The sequence below is a fragment of the Bombina bombina genome, chromosome 3 (genome assembly GCF_027579735.1).
Source record: "Bombina bombina isolate aBomBom1 chromosome 3, aBomBom1.pri, whole genome shotgun sequence".
NCBI classification, from domain to species: domain Eukaryota; kingdom Metazoa; phylum Chordata; class Amphibia; order Anura; family Bombinatoridae; genus Bombina; species Bombina bombina.
In genome coordinates this window covers 523,444,869-523,461,112 of record NC_069501.1, presented here as the reverse complement: position 1 = coordinate 523,461,112, position 16,244 = coordinate 523,444,869, and the positions used below count along the sequence as shown (strand labels likewise).

Below are 16,244 nucleotides of genomic sequence, written 5' to 3'. Positions count from 1 at the left end.
AAGTTGCTGCTTTGCAAATCTGATCAACCGAAGCTTCATTCCTAAACGCCCAGGAAGTAGAAACTGACCTAGTAGAATGAGCTGTAATCCTCTGAGGCGGAGGTTTACCCGACTCAACATAGGCAAGATGAATTAAAGATTTCAACCAAGATGCCAGAGAAATGGCAGAAGCTTTCTGGCCTTTTCTAGAACCGGAAAAGATAACAAATAGACTAGAAGTCTTTCGGAAAGATTTAGTAGCTTCAACATAATATTTCAAAGCTCTAACAACATCCAAAGAATGCAACGATTTCTCCTTAGAATTCTTAGGATTAGGACATAATGAAGGAACCACAATTTCTCTACTAATGTTGTTGGAATTCACAACTTTAGGTAAAAATTCTAAAGAAGTTCGCAACACCGCCTTATCCTGATGAAAAATCAGAAAAGGAGACTCACAAGAAAGAGCAGATAATTCAGAAACTCTTCTGGCAGAAGAGATGGGCAAAAGGAACAAAACTTTCCAAGAAAGTAATTTAATGTCCAATGAATGCATAGGTTCAAACGGAGGAGCTTGAAGAGCCCCCAGAACCAAATTCAAACTCCAAGGAGGAGAAATTGACTTAATGACAGGTTTTATACGAACCAAAGCTTGTACAAAACAATGAATATCAGGAAGAATAGCAATCTTCCTGTGAAAAAGAACAGAAAGAGCAGAGATTTGTCCTTTCAAGGAACTTGCGGACAAACCCTTATCTAAACCATCCTGAAGAAACTGTAAAATTCTCGGTATTCTAAAAGAATGCCAAAAAAAATGATGAGAAAGACACCAAGAAATATAAGTCTTCCAGACTCTATAATATATCTCTCTAGATACAGATTTACGAGCCTGTAACATAGTATTAATCACAGAGTCAGAGAAACCTCTTTGACCAAGAATCAAGCGTTCAATCTCCATACCTTTAAATTTAAGGATTTCAGATCCTGATGGAAAAAAGGACCTTGAGACAGAAGGTCTGGTCTTAACGGAAGAGTCCACGGTTGGCAAGAGGCCATCCGGACAAGATCCGCATACCAAAACCTGTGAGGCCATGCCGGAGCTACCAGCAGAACAAACGAGCATTCCTTCAGAATCTTGGAGATTACTCTTGGAAGAAGAACTAGAGGCGGAAAGATATAGGCAGGATGATACTTCCAAGGAAGTGATAATGCATCCACTGCCTCCGCCTGAGGATCCCGGGATCTGGACAGATACCTGGGAAGTTTCTTGTTTAGATGAGACGCCATCAGATCTATTTCTGGAAGTTCCCACATTTGAAAAATCTGAAGAAATACCTCTGGGTGAAGAGACCATTCGCCCGGATGCAACGTTTGGCGACTGAGATAATCCGCTTCCCAATTGTCTATACTTGGGATATGAACCACAGAGACTAGACAGGAGCTGGATTCCGCCCAAACCAAAATTCGAGATACTTCTTTCATAGCCAGAGGACTGTGAGTCCCTCCTTGATGATTGATGTATGCCACAGTTGTGACATTGTCTGTCTGAAAACAAATGAACGATTCTCTCTTCAGAAGAGGCCAAAACTGAAGAGCTCTGAAAATTGCACGGAGTTCCAAAATATTGATCGGTAATCTCACCTCCTGAGATTCCCAAACTCCTTGTGCCGTCAGAGATCCCCACACAGCTCCCCAACCTGTGAGACTTGCATCTGTTGAAATTACAGTCCAGGTCGGAAGCACAAAAGAAGCCCCCTGAATTAAACGATGGTGATCTGTCCACCACGTTAGAGAGTGTCGAACAATCGGTTTTAAAGATATTAATTGAGATATCTTTGTGCAATCCTTGCACCATTGATTCAGCATACAGAGCTGAAGAGGTCGCATGTGAAAACGAGCAAAGGGGATCGCGTCCGATGCAGCAGTCATAAGACCTAGAATTTCCATGCATAAGGCTACCGAAGGGAATGATTGTGACTGAAGGTTTCGACAAGCTGCAATCAATTTTAGACGTCTCTTGTCTGTTAAAGACAGAGTCATGGACACTGAATCTAACTGGAAACCCAGAAAGGTTACGCTTGTCTGAGGAATCAAAGAACTTTTTGGTAAATTGATCCTCCAACCATGATCTTGAAGAAACAACACAAGTCGATTCGTATGAGATTCTGCTAAATGTAAAGACTGAGCAAGTACCAAGATCTCGTCCAAATAAGGAAATACCACAATACCCTGTTCTCTGATTACAGACAGAAGGGCACCGAGAACCTTTGTAAAAATTCTTGGAGCTGTAGCTAGGCCAAACGGCAGAGCCACAAACTGGTAATGCTTGTCCAGAAAAGAGAATCTCAGGAACTGATAATGATCTGGATGAATCGGAATATGCAGATATGCATCCTGTAAATCTATTGTGGACATATAATTCCCTTGCTGAACAAAAGGCAAGATAGTCCTTACAGTTACCATCTTGAACGTTGGTATCCTTACATAACGATTCAATATTTTTAGATCCAGAACTGGTCTGAAGGAATTCTCCTTCTTTGGTACAATGAAGAGATTTGAATAAAACCCCATCCCCTGTTCCGGAACTGGAACTGGCATAATTACTCCAGCCAACTCTAGATCTGAAACACAATTCAGAAATGCTTGAACTTTTACTGGATTTACTGGGACACGGGAAAGAAAAAATCTCTTTGCAGGAGGTCTCATCTTGAAACCAATTCTGTACCCTTCTGAAACAATGTTCTGAATCCAAAGATTGTGAACAGAATTGATCCAAATTTCTTTGAAAAAACGTAACCTGCCCCCTACCAGCTGAGCTGGAATGAGGGCCGCACCTTCATGTGGACTTAGAAGCAGGCTTTGCCTTTCTAGCAGGCTTGGATTTATTCCAGACTGGAGATGGTTTCCAAACTGAAACTGCTCCTGAGGATGAAGGATCAGGCTTTTGTTCTTTGTTGAAACGAAAGGAACGAAAACGATTATTAGCCCTGTTTTTACCTTTAGATTTTTTATCCTGTGGTAAAAAAGTTCCTTTCCCACCAGTAACAGTTGAGATAATAGAATCCAACTGAGAACCAAATAATTTGTTACCCTGGAAAGAAATGGAAAGTAGAGTTGATTTAGAAGCCATATCAGCATTCCAAGTCTTAAGCCATAAAGCTCTTCTAGCTAAAATAGCTAGAGACATAAACCTGACATCAACTCTGATAATATCAAAAATGGCATCACAAATAAAATTATTAGCATGCTGAAGAAGAATAATAATATCATGAGAATCATGATTTGTTACTTGTTGCGCTAAAGTTTCCAACCAAAAAGTTGAAGCTGCAGCAACATCAGCCAATGATATAGCAGGTCTAAGAAGATTACCTGAACACAGATAAGCTTTTCTTAGAAAGGATTCAATTTTCCTATCTAAAGGATCTTTAAACGAAGTACCATCTGACGTAGGAATAGTAGTACGTTTAGCAAGGGTAGAAATAGCCCCATCAACTTTAGGGATTTTGTCCCAAAATTCCAACCTGTCAGACGGTACAGGATATAATTGCTTAAAACGTTTAGAAGGAGTAAATTAATTACCCAATTTATCCCATTCTTTGGAAATTACTGCAGAAATAGCATTAGGAACAGGAAAAACTTCTGGAATAACCACAGGAGATTTAAATACCTTATCTAAACGTTTAGAATTAGTATCAAGAGGACCAGAATCCTCTATTTCTAAAGCAATTAGTACTTCTTTAAGTAAAGAACGAATAAATTCCATTTTAAATAAATATGAAGATTTATCAGCATCAATCTCTGAGACAGAATCCTCTGAACCAGAAGAATCATCAGAATCAGAATGATGATGTTCATTTAAAAATTCATCTGTAGGGAGAGAAGTTTTAAAAGATTTTTTACGTTTACTAGAAGGAGAAATAACAGACATAGCCTTCTTGATGGATTCAGAAACAAAATCTCTTATGTTATCAGGAACATTCTGCACCTTAGATGTTGAAGGAACTGCAACAGACAATGGTACTTTACTAAAGGAAATATTATCTGCATTAACAAGTTTGTCATGACAATTAATACAAACAAGCCGGAGGAATAGCTACCAAAAGTTTACAGCAGATACACTTAGCTTTGGTAGATCCAGCACTAGACAGCGATTTTCCTGTAGTATCTTCTGACTCAGATGCAACGTGAGACATCTTGCAATATGTAAGAGAAAAAACAACATATAAAGCAAAATTGATCAAATTCCTTAAATGACAGTTTCAGGAATGGGTAAAAATGCCAAAGAACAAGCTTCTAGCAACCAGAAGCAATGAAAAATGAGACTAAAATAATGTGGAGACAAAAGCGACGCCCATATTTTTTAGCGCCAAATCAGACGCCCACATTATTTGGCGCCTAAATGCTTTTGGCGCCAAAAATGACGCCACATCCGGAACGCCGACATTTTTGGCGCAAAATAACGTCAAAAAATGACGCAACTTCCGGCGACACGGATGACGCCGGAAACGGAAAAGAATTTTTGCGCCAAGAATGACGCAATGAAATGAAGCATTTTCAGCCCCCGCGAGCCTAACAGCCCACAGGGAAAAAAGAGTCAAATTTTTGAAGGTAAGAAAAAATGATTAATTCAAAAGCATTATCCCAAATATGAAACTGACTGTCTGAAAAATAAGGAAAGTTGAACATTCTGAGTCAAGGCAAATAAATGTTTGAATACATATATTTAGAACTTTATAAACAAAGTGCCCAACCATAGCTTAGAGTGTCACAGAAAATAAGATTTACTTACCCCAGGACACTCATCTACATGTTTGTAGAAAGCCAAACCAGTACTGAAACGAGAATCAGCAGAGGTAATGGTATATATAAGAGTATATCGTCGATCTGAAAAGGGAGGTAAGAGATGAATCTCTACGACCGATAACAGAGAACCTATGAAATAGACCCCGTAAAAGGAGATCACTGCATTCAAATAGGCAATACTCTCCTCACATCCCTCTGACATTCACTGCACGCTGAGAGGAAAACCGGGCTCCAACTTGCTGTGGAGCGCATATCAACGTAGAATCTAGCACAAACTTACTTCACCACCTCCATCGGAGGCAAAGTTTGTAAAACTGAGTTGTGGTTGTGGTGAGGGGTGTATTTGTGGGCATTTTGGGGTTTGGGAGACTTTGCCCCTCCTGGTGGGAATGTGTATCCCATACGTCACTAGCTCATGGACTCTTGCTAATTACATGAAAGAAAGGTTATTTCGCACGCGACATCCTAAGTTCGACTTTTTACACTCATCTGGTTAGCATGCAAGCAAAAACAGTTTACTTTCAGCTCATAATACGAGTGCAAATCGATGCATGCTAATAGCTTACTTCTAGCGCAGTTAACACTCGGGCGGGAGCAATAAATAGCACTCCACTTGTAATCTGGCTTTATGTTTTTTTAAAGGACATAAAATACCTTATAATTACAAGACGTGTGCAGTATTGCAATAAATTAACCTATCGGGTTACATTTCACAAGCGAGCCTGCAGCCAATAGTTAAAAAGACAATGGTCATCAGACTGCTGTTTCCAAACCTATATGACCATTCTGAGTTGGCGGATTAAAATCACCAGAAAAAAGGGGGCGGAGCCAACTGACAAGGAGAACAGACGTGTGTCCATAGAGCTCCCATACTATAATTAATTAAAGATGTGCATGAATATGATTCTCAGGTGATCTAAGCTTATAAACACTGTAGAACTCAAGGGTAATTATACCGGTGTACTGACTTGCCAACAAATCTTTAATCGGTGGCATATTACTTCATTTTAGCCGCATCAAGCTCTTGAGGCCTGGTATATCTGCCGGATCAGTTAGAATATAAACCCTGCCACAGATTAAGAAGACCCTCACCTTGATACTACTGAGATGGACCCGGAGACCGCACTGCACAAGTTTGAGGACCGCTGCTATGAGATCTTAGAGGATCACTTCTCAGAGATGAGAAATCTACTTATGCAGCTACGTGACCTGTTCTTTGTCCCACATAGGAGGCAAGATGGCGGCGATAAGCTCCGACCCTCTAATGCGGTCTGTCTCTGGTCCCTAAGTGATCCGGAACTAACAGCGCTCCCGACAACCACAGTTACTCTGACCGAAATATACAAGCAGCATTGCAATACAAGCTGCGAGAAGCTGCAGGTTAACCTTAGTGAGCTGAGACCTGAGTCTAACATCCTAGCAGCCACGCCGGTTGAGGATCCGGAACTAAGCACTAACATGGAAGACAGAGAGGAATCGACATCACATAAGCAGACTTGTGAAGTGGGGGTAGATCCATTACCCCCGAGATGGTCAGATGCCTACACTCATCAAACCTCATGTCGTAGAGGGGTTGTGTCGGCCCCTTCTTCATGGTCCAGGGTACTGTTTGTTTCAGTACAGCTATCAGAGGCTAGAACTGCATCGGTCACTGGTATTGGTTAAGGGACAGTTTCTCCAGGAGTCCATAGCAGCTTGGATCGCCTTAGGTGACCAGAGAAATAAAGATTCAAGTTGCCTTAAGACACTCCGTGCACACAACTTTGACATATACACTCTAGCGAAGTTCCTGTGAAGTCCTTGTCCACGTTACCATGTTTGCCGGGGTCAGAATGTGCCCTAGAAGTTATTCATAGGTTTTGCAAGATATTTACTGTAATAATATAGGATATAATCATTCCCCTAGTCAGTTTGGGTCTTTTATTCCGATTTGGACTGTTTATTTGTTTATCTGTTGGTCACTCGACACACTAGATCTCTGTTTCACAGTTTCTCTAACTTTAACGATATTGATATGCACACTACAAATGGTATCTTTTTCTTAGATCCTTAAACTTTAACTCCCCCTTAGAAATTCTGTACACCACTGTCTCAGCAGTTTCCAGATACACAGCAATAGCATTGGCTAAATAAAACACTATGGTTAACTATTATCTAGATTAGGCTCTTTCAGAGACTGATGTATTTTTAATATATATGGCCCTTTTGCTGCTGCCAACTTGTGCTGTGGGGTATACAATTGCATATATTTCTCATACACCAAAGTTCCCTAATATTCTGTAAAGATGCAACTATCCTATTTATACAGTGCTGTTTCATTAGTTTCTATATATTTCTATTGTCACTTGATGATCATAATTTATGTGTTTTATAACTATAGCCCATTCACTCTGCAAATAGGAACATATAGCTCTAGGTAGGGGATAATTTTTATAAACATCTGTTATTATTTTCATGTTAGCTTGGAATATATCATTTAGTCTATATTACATCCCCAACTTGCTTGAGTCTTTTTGAAAGTTAGTGGAGGGTGGATCTCTCAGTTTTACTATGTTTTAAATATTGAGCTGTGAAATGTTTGTTCTATAGTTGACAGATTTTACTGTTTACGATTTCCTTAAGTATTTTATACTGTTAAATATCTTCTCATATTCCAACTTCATCTACGGGGAGATGGGTTCCTATTTGGTTTTTGCGTAAGAGTATGCTTTTCTCATGATAGCTTGAACCTGTGACATCTTCAACTGACTAGGTTCAAATTAAGAAATAGCCTTCACGCCCTAGCTAAATTAGTGCCTAGTGGCATTCCCCTGACTAAATATTATTGGCGCACATATCGTATTCATTTTAACGCAGCGCGCTTTGTATTTAAGTACCCACCCACTCATTCATTTTAAATCCCTCCAGAGCAACTTCTTCTCCATACAAAGCACCCTACATGTTTGCTGTTGACTGTATGTGTAATCTTATATTATATTACATCTATGTCATTAAAGTTACATAGTCGCCCATATTCTCATGATAACCACCTCTTCAGTTAATGTAAACAAAGCTCTTCACCCCTATTTACAACGTAACTAAACCTCAGAGACCTAAACATGTCCATGAGTGTAACACTTTATCTAGCTCCGCCCCCCTTATCATCGCCCTCCCCCTTACCTTATTTTAAGCGGCTCTTGCCCGCTGTACCCCCCACCCACTTTCTTGCTAGCTAGCTAAGCTCACTATCTATACGCATTAAACTTAATATGAGGAAACTATATATTAACTATTTCTTCTTAGAAATCACAAGATAGGTTCCTACTAATCTGCTAATAAGTAAGCCTTTTCCATTATACTTGAAAATTTTTATTATACCTGAGCTTTAGCTACCATAACCTATTATATATTAAAAATGAGGTTACTAGTAATACAACTCAACACTGTGTAACACATTGTTCATAGTCTTCCTATGTAACTTTACTTATGAAGTACAATCTATTAACTTGGGTTCATCTTGCAGCATAGTTTGAAAACGGATTCCTCATGTTAATGTGTACCAATGTGCTGCCTGTGCTACATAAGTTGTTGATCCATATTGTTTGCTCTTAGAAGCTTATCTCTCCATTTTGTTCTATAACCTAACTGTCCAATGCAGTGTTGAGCTGCTGCTCATATGATTTTTTGTTTTTGTATATTGTTGAAACCTCAATAAAAAAATATATTAAAAAAAAAAAAAAAAAATCACCAGAAAAAAAACAACAAAGTGGGCACAGGGATGAATGGAGTTCCATTTATTCGAAAGCGTCAAATCATAAGGATAAAAGCAACAGCAGGAAAGAGCAGCTCGTCTTATGCATTTCGGCTGTCAGTAGGGATGGGTGAATGTTTCGCAACATTCGAAAAACGGCACAAATTTTAACACATTTGTTCGTTCGAATCGAATTTCGAATGTATACATAACATTCTAACATTCAATTTTCGAATGTTTGGTTTCAAATTTTATGATTACATTCGAAAATATTCTTTTAGAAAAATTTGAATTTAGATTGTAATAGTATTTCTAATGCTTTTTCTTTAAATGTAATATTCAAATTATGCAATATTCGAATTCGAAAAATTCGAATTTATATGTTTGTAATAGTATTTCTAATGCTTTCTTTAAATGTAATATTCAAATTTTGTAATATTCTATATGGAAACATTCAAAATGATATATTTGTATCTATTAGGTATCAATTTACTAGATTCCCTCCCTACCACATGAACTATTGAACTTCTGAATAGTATTTGTTAAATAGAATGTTAAATTCGAAATGTGGACATTCGATATAATTATAAACATTCGAATTCGAAAGTGACATTCGAAAACTGTAAATAACATTTGATTATAGAATTTTTAAGAATATTCGTTCTTATCAACATTCGGATTTATAATTCGAATTTCGGTAATAACATTCGTTCTACATTCGAAAATTTACACATTCGCCCATCCCTAGCTGTCAGATAGACTTACCCATAGACAGATGCTATAGAAAGTACCTGCCTAGAAATTTATACCCACATATAGAGCCTAATAGGATAATTGGCAAACACAAATTGACAAAATTTAAAGATACAGGCATTTAGTAACATGTACTTAGTTCTATAACAGAAAGAATTTAACAAGATGGAAAACACTCTAATAAATAAACAATAAAACGGAAATTACAGGTCATCAATATCATAATATTCATTTTATACCTAGTAGATATACCTATAATATAAAATTATTAAGATTAAAATCACCCCAAACTACTTCAACCAGGGTTACTGACAGCCACTGTGTTCAAACTTTTGGCCTGCGACAGCAGGGTGCAACGATCCTGTGCAGACAGATTAGCAAAACTTGACGGCCAGCATTTGATAAATTGCGCCCATTAGCGGAGGCGAAACATTTGCAGAAAACATAAACAACTTTCAATGGACAAAAACAAGAATGGCAGTAGAGAAAAGAAAGAGAAAAGGAGATTAGGGTGCACTATCTTCTACCGAAAAGTAATATAAAATGTTAAATTTATTAATTATAAAACTGGGGACTCAAGACTAAGTTTTAAAAGGTCTCAAATATTAATAGAAGTATACATATTATTACACTAGCCCTCAAGATCACAAGTGTCTTTTAAGTAGACATGTGCATGGCGAAAAAATTCGGTTCGGATCGATTCGGATTTTTTTTAATTTCGGTTCGGAGCGATTCGAATTCGGAAAAATTTGAATCGATTCGGATTTGTTTCGGATTCATTCGGATTAGAATAAATTCGGTTCGGTTTTGTTTCGGATTCATTCGGATTCGAATAAATTCGGCTGGATTCGATTCGGTTTGGTTCGGAAATTCGGAATTTCGGTAAGTGTTAGGTGGGATTAGACTACTATTATGTACTAAATTCGGCTGAATTCGGTTCGATTCGGTTCGGAAATTCGGAATTTCGGTAAGTATTAGGTGGGATTAGACTTATACTGTACAATACTAGTGTAATCCATGGCCATCCGAATTTACCGAATAAATCCGAAGTAATTCGGATTTATTCGTTAATTCGGCAGTATTTTAATTCAGAAATTCGGTTCGATTAGAATCGCAGAATTTGCAGAATTTTCCGAATTTCCGAATCGATCCGAAACTAATCGCACATATCTACTTTTAAGATGAAAATAGGAATTCAGATAAAAGACAGACTTACAGTATGTGGTTTTGAAAGCCGTCCAACAAATTTCTGAAAACAGCGTGTGTGGTAGTTTATTGAAAAATATTAGTTTCTATTAAAAATGAGACAATTACTTACATTTTCCTCCAAAACATCATTTAAAGGGACAGTGAAGTCTAGGAAATTTGAGATAGTTAAAGATATCTATTTATTTACAAGGAAGTTACTATTGAAGAAATATTTTAGTGGAAAGAATGATAATGCTCAAAAGGCTTTGGAAGATTCAGTGTCATTATTAGAGGACTCTGAGGGTGTTGTGACAACAAGTAGCAAGGAAAACTGGAGGGCTATACTGAGAAAGAAATATCACATACATCACCACAAGTTAGCACCTTCCTAAATTTGGTATTCAATGACATACTATCAATGCATTGCACTAAAAAAAACTAATTTAAAGAGGAGTGAAAGGGAAACACTAAAATAAATGACACAATGGTCGGATGTACGGATCAAACAAAGTGACAAAGGGGGCAATATCGTAATATGGCCGTCCGATCTGTACACCGATGAAGCCTCAAGACAATTATCTAATATCAAGAATTATAAAAAAAGTATAATGGTTTGTTTCAAGAGGGACATAACTTAGGAGCAATAGATGATACTGAAAATTATTTTTTTACTGTTCAGTTTCTAAAAACTGCCACTTTTTACTTATTGCCCAAAATTCATAAAAATAGTGAGTACCCCAGGAAGACTTATTATTTCCGGAAATGACTCATTAAAGGGACACTAAACCCAAAACTTTTCTTTCATCATTCAAGTAGAGAATACAATTCCAATTTGCATTCCAATTTACTTCTATAATCTAATTTGCTTCATTCTTTAGATATCCTTTGTTGAAAAAATAGCAATGCATATGAGTGAGCCAATCCCACAAGACATCTATGTGCAGCAACCAACCAGCAGCTAGACATTCTTTTCAGCAAAGTATTTCAAGAGAATGAAGAAAATTAGATAATAGAAGTAAATTAGAAAGTTGTTTAAAATGTCATGCTTTTTCTAAATCACGATAAAACATAAATTGGGTTTCATGTCCCTTTGACAAAAAAAGCTTGTAAATACATTGACGCTAGATTATCAAACTTAATATTAGAAATCCCTTCATACACCAGACATTCTGCACATATGATTACAAAACTGAAAGATCTATATATCCCTGACACAGCAATACTGGTGTTTTGTGATGATGAATCCTTATACAGCAGTATACAAACTGAATGGGGGATTAGAGCAGTGGAGTGTTTTTTTGCAGAAAGTGGATAGTATGTCTGATATTACTAAGGGATTCCTTATTGACCTCCTCATGTTTGTATTGACACAACTATTTTGTGTTTGACAATAGGTTTTACTTACAAACATGTGGGACAACAATGGGTACTTCCTGTGCTCCAACGTATGCCAATTTATATCTGGGATGGTGGGAGAGCTGTGTGGTTTCCAGGGATGAACACAGAAATGACATGGATAAAATTCTCCACTGGTCCAGATATATTGACGATATATTTATCGTCTGGAATGGCAGTAGTACTGTATGCTCTGATTCATGAAAGAAACATTTTGAGTTTCATGTCCCTTTAATGATATTGGGGCATATTTAATAATCACTATTTCTTAAATCTAAAAGTGGCAGCATCCATACCAATATATAACTGGGTGAACCCACATTACTATAACATTAATAATTACATGCATTTTTAATTATATCTAATGTAAACTATTTTTATAGTCAAGCTTAATGGGACAATAAGGCCAAATTTAATCTTTCATGAGTAAGATAGAGCATGCAATTTTAAACAACTTTTCAATTTACTTCTATTTTTATATATATTTTGTATTATTGGTATCCTTTCTTGAAGAGTATACCTAAGGTAGGCTCAGGAGAAGCACTGCATTACTGGTTGCCAGCTGGTGATTGGTGGATGCAAATATATGCCTTGTCATTGGCTCACCAGATGTGTTCAGCTAGTAGTGCATTGCTGCTCCTTTATCAAAAGATACCAAGAGAATTAAAGGGACAGTCTACACCCAGCATAATTCCTTTATTACCCTTCCGAGTTTTCCATAACCAACACAGTTATATTAATACCCTTTTTACCTCGTATCTATGTAAGCCTCTGCAAACTGCCCCCTTATTTCAGTTCTTTTGACAGACTTGCATTTTAGCCAATCAGTGCTGGCTCCTAGGTAACTCCACGTGCATGAGCACAATGTTATCTATATGACACACATGAACTAACACCCTCTAGTGGTGAAAATCTGTCAAAATGCATTCAGATAAGAGGCAGCCTTCTAGGTCAAAGAAATTAGCATATGAACCTCCTAGGTTTAGCTTTTAACTAAGAATACCAAGAGAACAAAGCAACATTGGTGATTAAAGTAAATTGGAAAGTTGTTTAAAATTACATGCCCTATCTGAATCATAAAAGTTTATTTTGGACTAGACTGTCCCTTTAAGTAAATCTGATAATAATAATCATTTTTTAATAGACTAATAATTTTCAATAAACTACCACACACAACGTTTTCATACAGAAATTTGTTGGACTGCTTTCAAAACCACACAAGTCTGTCTTTCATCTGAGTTCCTATTTTCATCTTGAAAGACACTTGTGATCTTGAGGGCTAGTATAATAATATGTATACTTGTATGAATATTTTAGACCTTTTAAAACATAGTTTTTGGTCCCCAGTTTAATATGGGTTATTTTGATGCTTACATACGTATTATATGCTTTTAACAAATAATGTTAAGGTTTGTGTACATATTTTTTCCTGTTCATATATTTAAGCTTTCATTTTTATGCAGTGTCCACATTTGTATTGTAAAACTCATAAAATAATTAATTTGATTGCAATTATTATTTTTAATTTCACCTACTTTGAATATTTTAAAGGGATAGGAAAGGCAATATTTAACTTGCATGATTCAGATAGAGCATGTGATTTTAAGACACTTTTAAATTCACTTCCATTTTCAAATGTGCTTTGTTCTCTTGGTATCCCTTGCTGAAAAATAATATGCACATATCCTACACTAGTGGGAGCTAGCTGCTGATTGGTGTCTGCACACATTTGTCTCTTGTGATTAGCTAACTAGATATGTTCATCTAGCTGCCAGTAGTGCAATGATGTTCCTTCAGCAAAGGATAACAAGATAATTAAGCAAATTTGATAGTAGAAGTACATTGGATTTTTTTGTTTAAAATGGTTGGTTCTATCCAAATCATTAAAGAAAATTTTGGGGTTTTCTTTCCCTTTAATTCTGTTTGATAATGGTACCAGTATCTCTTAAAGATATTTGCACAATTAGTTTTTTATCTTTAGTTTGGCTAAATATTTACAAACATATTTAAAGGGACAGTTCACCCAAAAAACTTCTCCCCTTTAAATTATTCCCAATGATCCTTTTAACCTGCTAGAGTATATTAAATTGGATACAAGTAGCTCCCTTACTCCTATTTCAACATTTGAAATAGCTGATTTAGCCTGTGGTACCACCACCTACACTGAACAAATTAATACTGGAGTATAGGGTATTGAATAGCCTAAGTATACACAGCCAGCAGAAGAGATTACACTCTCAGTAGGATGCTGGATAGTTAAGTAATAAAATGATAATTTTCCATTGTTCTCTCTATGTATTGAGCTTTGGTGTTCCAGCCAAATAAAAGATAAGGAAGCAAGTCTGTTTACTCAAACTTAGAACATAATGAGATCTGATATCACCTTTAAGTTCAACCCATTGTAATAGGCTGTGGTTTCAAAGCACAAAATCAGCTACTTCATATACACAAATAAGCATGAAAATGGAATTTCTCAAATACTTTATACTCTGCAGTTGGTATAACAAGTCATTTAAAATACATTAATGGAAAAACAATTGTACAGTGTACTGTCCCTTTAACCCCTTAAGGACCAGCGACGTACCCTGTATGTCACTGGCCTTTTTTTGGGACTTGATTGTTTTATAGCGCTGTCTTGCCACCAGCGTTGAAACTGCTCTATTCCACAAAGCCTGCTGGAGGGAGTATATTAATAGTGTGTTCTTGCTAGACTTGTGCTATTATGTCCTGAAAAAACCCTTAACGACCAGTGACATACAGAGTACATTGTGGTCATTAAGGGGTTAAGTATGCAACAGCACATTAATATAATCATATAACAAGTAGGTGCAAACTTTAGAAAAAACAGCCAATCACTACTAGCCAAGGAGTGTGCATGATGACTTAAGAAACTAACAAAACATTAGGAACCATTGAAAGGAATACCTACTTTATAATGATATTCTCTTACAGGTGCAGCAATAGACTGATCTTCCAAGACTGGGCATGATCTGTGCATTGGTGGAAGTTCTATACTGTGCAGATAAAAAATACATGTTAAAGCACTACATTTCTGTAAATAGCTTCTACTTTTACTACAGTCAATACTGATAAATTATATTCTTCATAATAAAAATGGTGTCATATTTAGTACTGGAGTTTTTCTAGGATTGAACCTTCCTGAAATAGGTAGAAAACCCCAGGAGGCCTCTACATATATACAATGCACGTAATTCCCCCATCAGTGAAGGCTACTCCTATATCTAGCCCATTTCCTACCAACCTTCACAATTAATTGGAGAATAGCTAGCCTGGGGTTTAGTTTAGGTAAAAAGTGCAATATGTTTGTCCTTGAACATGACATTGAGAAATAAATCAGATATAAGAAGTCACATCTAAATATATTTGCCAGATTTGGCCTTCATAAGATAATAAATGCAGTTACTACCAAGTGGCTACTTATGTAACAGTTCAGCTAGGACCTACTTATATCTAAGTCATGATAAAACAACAGCCCTAGTATTAAAAAGGTATTATTTTCAAAGATACAGACTAATACCTATGCCCATTATCCATAACTCTTTCAGAACCAATACAATTGTCCAAAGAAGTCTGGGTACCTGAATGAAGGACAAAAAGATAATTATAATCTCCAATTTCCTGTCAGGGTTAATTGTGGAAGTTGGATCTGGTAAACCACAATAAGGGTTGACAGCTGGGGGAGGAGTTGCAGTTAGGGTTAAAGGAATAGTCTAGTCTAAATTAAACTTTCATGATTCAGATAGAGCGTGTCATTTTAAGCAACTTTCTAATTTAATCCAATTATCAATTTGTTTTTGTTCTCTTGGTATCTTTATTTGAATGTAAGTTTAGGAGCCGGCCCATTTTTGGTTTAGCACCTGGGTAGCACTTGCTGATTAGTGGCTACATTTAGACACCAATCAGAAAGTGTTACTACCCAAGTGCTGAACCAAAAATGAGACACTTCATATGCTTACATTCTTGCTTTTCAAATAAAAAAACCAAGAGAATAAAGAAAATTTGATATGAGTAAATTAGAAAGTTCTAATCTGAATCATAAAAGTTTAATTTTGACTAGACTATCCCTTTAATGTGCTACATTACTTGTGTCTATGCAACACAGGTACCAATGTTATAGTAGCTGGGGTCAGAAACTCACAGACTAACGCCAGCGATCACACGCTGCTATTATGTAGTGACTCACATAAAGTACACTGTAATTAAATAATGTGAATTTCATCAGGTTCAAAAATCATGTGTTAGGTAAAATAAAGACAAGATTGAGAAAGACTGTGACAGGAACCTGCTTCATAGCAAATTTACAATCTAAGAGGTAGAGACTAAAGTTTGTGTAATTTATAACAAAGTGCATAGGATCTAGGCTTGTCAGGTTTAC

At 36.7% G+C, this 16,244-nt stretch overlaps 1 protein-coding gene across 1 annotated transcript in view; it reads right to left on the bottom strand.

Annotated features, from left to right (window-relative positions):
- Nucleotides 1–16,244, bottom strand: part of NECTIN3 (nectin cell adhesion molecule 3) — a 485,985-nt gene that overhangs the window by 62,094 nt on the left and 407,647 nt on the right. The window contains exon 7 of the mRNA XM_053706944.1: nt 14,778–14,862. Coding sequence (XP_053562919.1) covers nt 14,778–14,862 — 85 coding nt within the window. The remainder of the gene's footprint in view (nt 1–14,777; nt 14,863–16,244) is intronic.